The 3,464-nt window shown below is 44.7% G+C and overlaps 1 protein-coding gene across 1 annotated transcript in view; it reads left to right on the top strand.

Moving 5' to 3' along the window:
* Positions 1 to 3,464, top strand: part of Map3k5 (mitogen-activated protein kinase kinase kinase 5) — a 206,024-nt gene that overhangs the window by 190,847 nt on the left and 11,713 nt on the right. Inside the window, exon 25 of the mRNA XM_005360963.3 lies at positions 130 to 235. Within this exon, the coding sequence (XP_005361020.1) occupies positions 130 to 235 (106 nt within the window). The remainder of the gene's footprint in view (positions 1 to 129; positions 236 to 3,464) is intronic.

Here is a 3,464-nt window from a genome sequence, read left to right as displayed (position 1 = left end):
TCACATGCATGCCACAGCACGCACGCACACACACACACACACACACACACACACACGGCAGGGGGAGAGAATAATAATAATAAATAATTTTAAAAATTAAAGTAAGCTAAAGGTCACTTTTTTTTCCAGGTCAATAAAGTTCTCCGGAATCATAACATCAAGCCACACTGGATGTTCGCCTTGGACAGTATCATCCGGAAGGCTGTGCAAACAGCTATTACCACTCTGGTTCCAGGTCAGAAACTGCTAATGGCTATGTAAATAATTAGTACTTGCATATGTTAGGTGGCTCTTCCCCCGTCATTTCGTTTCTGTTGTTTCTTTAGTGTTCTTTTAATAGAATTTATTTATTTTTATTTTATGTGCATTGTTGTTTTGCATATATATGTCTGTGTGAGGGTGTCAGATCTTGGAGTTATAGATAGTTGCGAATTGCCACATGGGTGCTGGGAATCGAACCCAGGTCCTCTGGAAGAGTGATCAGTGCTTTTAACCACTGAGCCATCTCTCCAGCCCCATTTCTTTAGTGTATTTAAGAGCACTGGTTGCCTTTTAAAAAAAAGATCTCCAAGTCACTGTCTTACTTTCTTTTGCTGTGGTAAAGACACCATGGCCAAGGTGATTGACAGAAAAAGGGTTTACCTGAGCTGCTGATCTTTCGGCTCCAGATGCAAGGGGCCATCACATCATGGGGGAGGCATATCTGATGGAAGCAACAAGCCCAGAGCTCACATCCTGAACCACAAGCATGAAGCCAGCCGAGATGGCAAACTAGGAGTGGCTCAAGACTTTGAACTCTCAAAGCTTGCTCCCAGTGACACACCTCCTCCAGCAAGGCCACCACACCTCCTAAGCCTTCCCAAATAATGTCACGAGTTAGAGACTAGGTACTAAAACACATGAGCTTTGGGGTGGCAGGGGGGATTCTCATCCAAACGAGCACAGTCACCAAATAACACGTCTCTAGCACATCCGGGATACACGGTGATACACCGAGCAAAACATCCAGTGTGAGGCTGGGAGATTTGCTTTGAGCAGCGTTCTTGGCCCTGAAGAAAAACTGAAGACTCTAAGATGCCCCGGATAGTTATGAATTTCAGTGGGTAGATACCTGTGCACACAGACATGTTTGTCGTCTCCTGAAGCGGTGATTCTCAAGTCTTTCAATGCATTCAGCAAAAATCACAGCTCTCAAGCCCATATCAGACCAGATCGGCAACAGTCTTCTACAGTTGGGTCCCAGGAATTGGGTTTTTTTAAAAGAAAATTAAGAATAAAATGTTTTAGATAAATTGCAAAAATTGAGAGAAAGGTGCAGTTCCCATATGCTCTGACGTGCACATCGCCTCTCCCAGGATCAGCATTCTCGACCTGAGAGGCTCATTTGTTAGGACTGATGAGCTTGTACTAGCACATCATATCATAGTCCCCTGGGATCTTTATATAGGAAGACTTCTAGATCTGTGTCGTTGGTGGGTTTGGTTGACTACAGTGATTATAGAGAATATTTCTCTGGCTCTGAGAAGATCCTCTATGCGCTAGTTATAGAAATCCAATCTGAATACCTCAATCAGACAATTTTAATCCACGGTGGGATTGGAAATCATTGGCCTGAACATACCTCCACTGCCTTGGCAGTGAAAGACATAAGGCATAAGTGTTTATAAAGTCAGCAAGGAATGTCTTCCTTCTCTGAGGCAAACCTCTGAAGTAACTGCACAGTTTATCCAGTAATAAAAACTTTTTAAGTCAAATGTTTTAGACTTGTGTTCTAAAGGTAGGAGGGAGAAACTTCAAAGGATCAATACGAAATATTTTAGGTCACCAATTTTAAAGTCATGTGAATCCTTCTCAGTTCCAAAGATACCTTGCTTGGTTCGCAAGTGTGGGGGGAACATCCTCACGGCCTCTGCTTCCTAAGTCTGTCTGCTGAGAGGCAGGCCCTAGGTTGTGGTTTCTGAACACCATCCGTTATCACACTGCTCCTCAACCTTCCTAACGCTGCGACCCTTTAACATAGCTCCTTCTGTGCCGGTGACACCCCCAACCAGAAGATTGTTTTCATTGCCACTTCCTAACTGTAGTTTTGCTACTGTTATATGAATCATAATGCAAATACTTTTGGAGACAGCAGTTTGGCAGAGGGGTCCTGACCCACAGATTGAGAGCCGCCGCTCTAACAGATGGAATTTGAGGTCCTCCTGAAGCGGGAGGAGAAATATAAAATGACCTTGAGATACCCGGTGGTGACAGGAAGTAAGGAAGACTCTGCAAGGTCAGGGGTTACTGGAAGAGCACTCGGTCCACCTTAAATTCCCACTAGTCTATGCTGGAATGATTAAACAACAAAGTGAAATGAAATAAAAATAGTATTGGGTTATAGATCTGTATTGGTAGTTTTTCTATCATTATAACAAATCCCTAAAGTTTATAAGAGAAAAAGTTTCTTTGGGCCAATTTGTTTGGGCTTGTGGTGACACATTGTAGCGCAGGCATTGGGCAGAACTAAGCCTTTTGATCTCATGGCTGGAAAGCGCAAGAGATGCCAAGCAAGAGATTGGGTTCCACGACCCACAGTGACATAAACCCCGCAATGAGCACAGCTTCTAAAGGTTCTTCCACCTCCCAGCGGTGCCACACTAAGGACAGCCCTTACTACCTGGACCTCTGGAAGATGCTTAAGATCTAAACTCTAGCAAACCTAACAGGACAAAAACCTGTGGTCCAGGATGAGATAATAACTGACTAGGTAAATAAATACATGGCAGAGTCGGAGGGCGTGAAGGAAGTAGGAAAGCCACCGCTATACCAGCACTAACAGTCATAATTATTGCAGGCAAGGACCATGAATGACTGCTAAAATTAGTAGGAAAACAGTGATGAGATGCAGGATAGTGGGCTATTTCCTAATCTCTCACTGCAAGGTATTTACTAACTACAGAGGGAAAACAGTAATTGTGGTGGCGGAGCCTGCCGACTTCCTCAGTCAATAAAAACATAGTAGTAACGAGACCCATGGACCATGCACCTCTTGCTATGAGGACCACAAGAAGGGCACAGCATCGGGGCTGTGATTTTTTTTTTTTTTACAAAGATGCAGTCTCAACTTGATCGTGGCAGCTTATCAAGTGTACCTAAAATAAAGGACATTCTATAAATATCCGAATAGCTGTCCTCAAGAGTGGGACGTTCTTAGGGGGCTAAGACAAGAGGGTCGTGAGTGCAGGGCCAACCTGGGCTACCAGAGACTCTGCCCGAGTGAAACTAAGACAGAGAGAGAAAGAAAAAAGTCGAAGGTCGTGAGAGTTAGCACAGAGATACCAGTCACAGATTGGAGGAGGAAAGTGGGCACTGCAGTGAAGGGACACGGTCAGGAAAGGGACAGGCTCACCAGGAAAGCTGGTGGCAGTGTCAGGGTGTACGGCTGCGCAAGCCAGTCATCCCAGCACACGGGAGGCCGAGGC

The sequence above is a fragment of the Microtus ochrogaster genome, linkage group LG4 (genome assembly GCF_000317375.1).
Source record: "Microtus ochrogaster isolate Prairie Vole_2 linkage group LG4, MicOch1.0, whole genome shotgun sequence".
In the NCBI taxonomy this organism is placed as follows: domain Eukaryota; kingdom Metazoa; phylum Chordata; class Mammalia; order Rodentia; family Cricetidae; genus Microtus; species Microtus ochrogaster.
The sequence above is the reverse complement of the archived record's forward strand: the minus strand, read 5'-3'. Positions and strand labels throughout refer to the sequence as shown.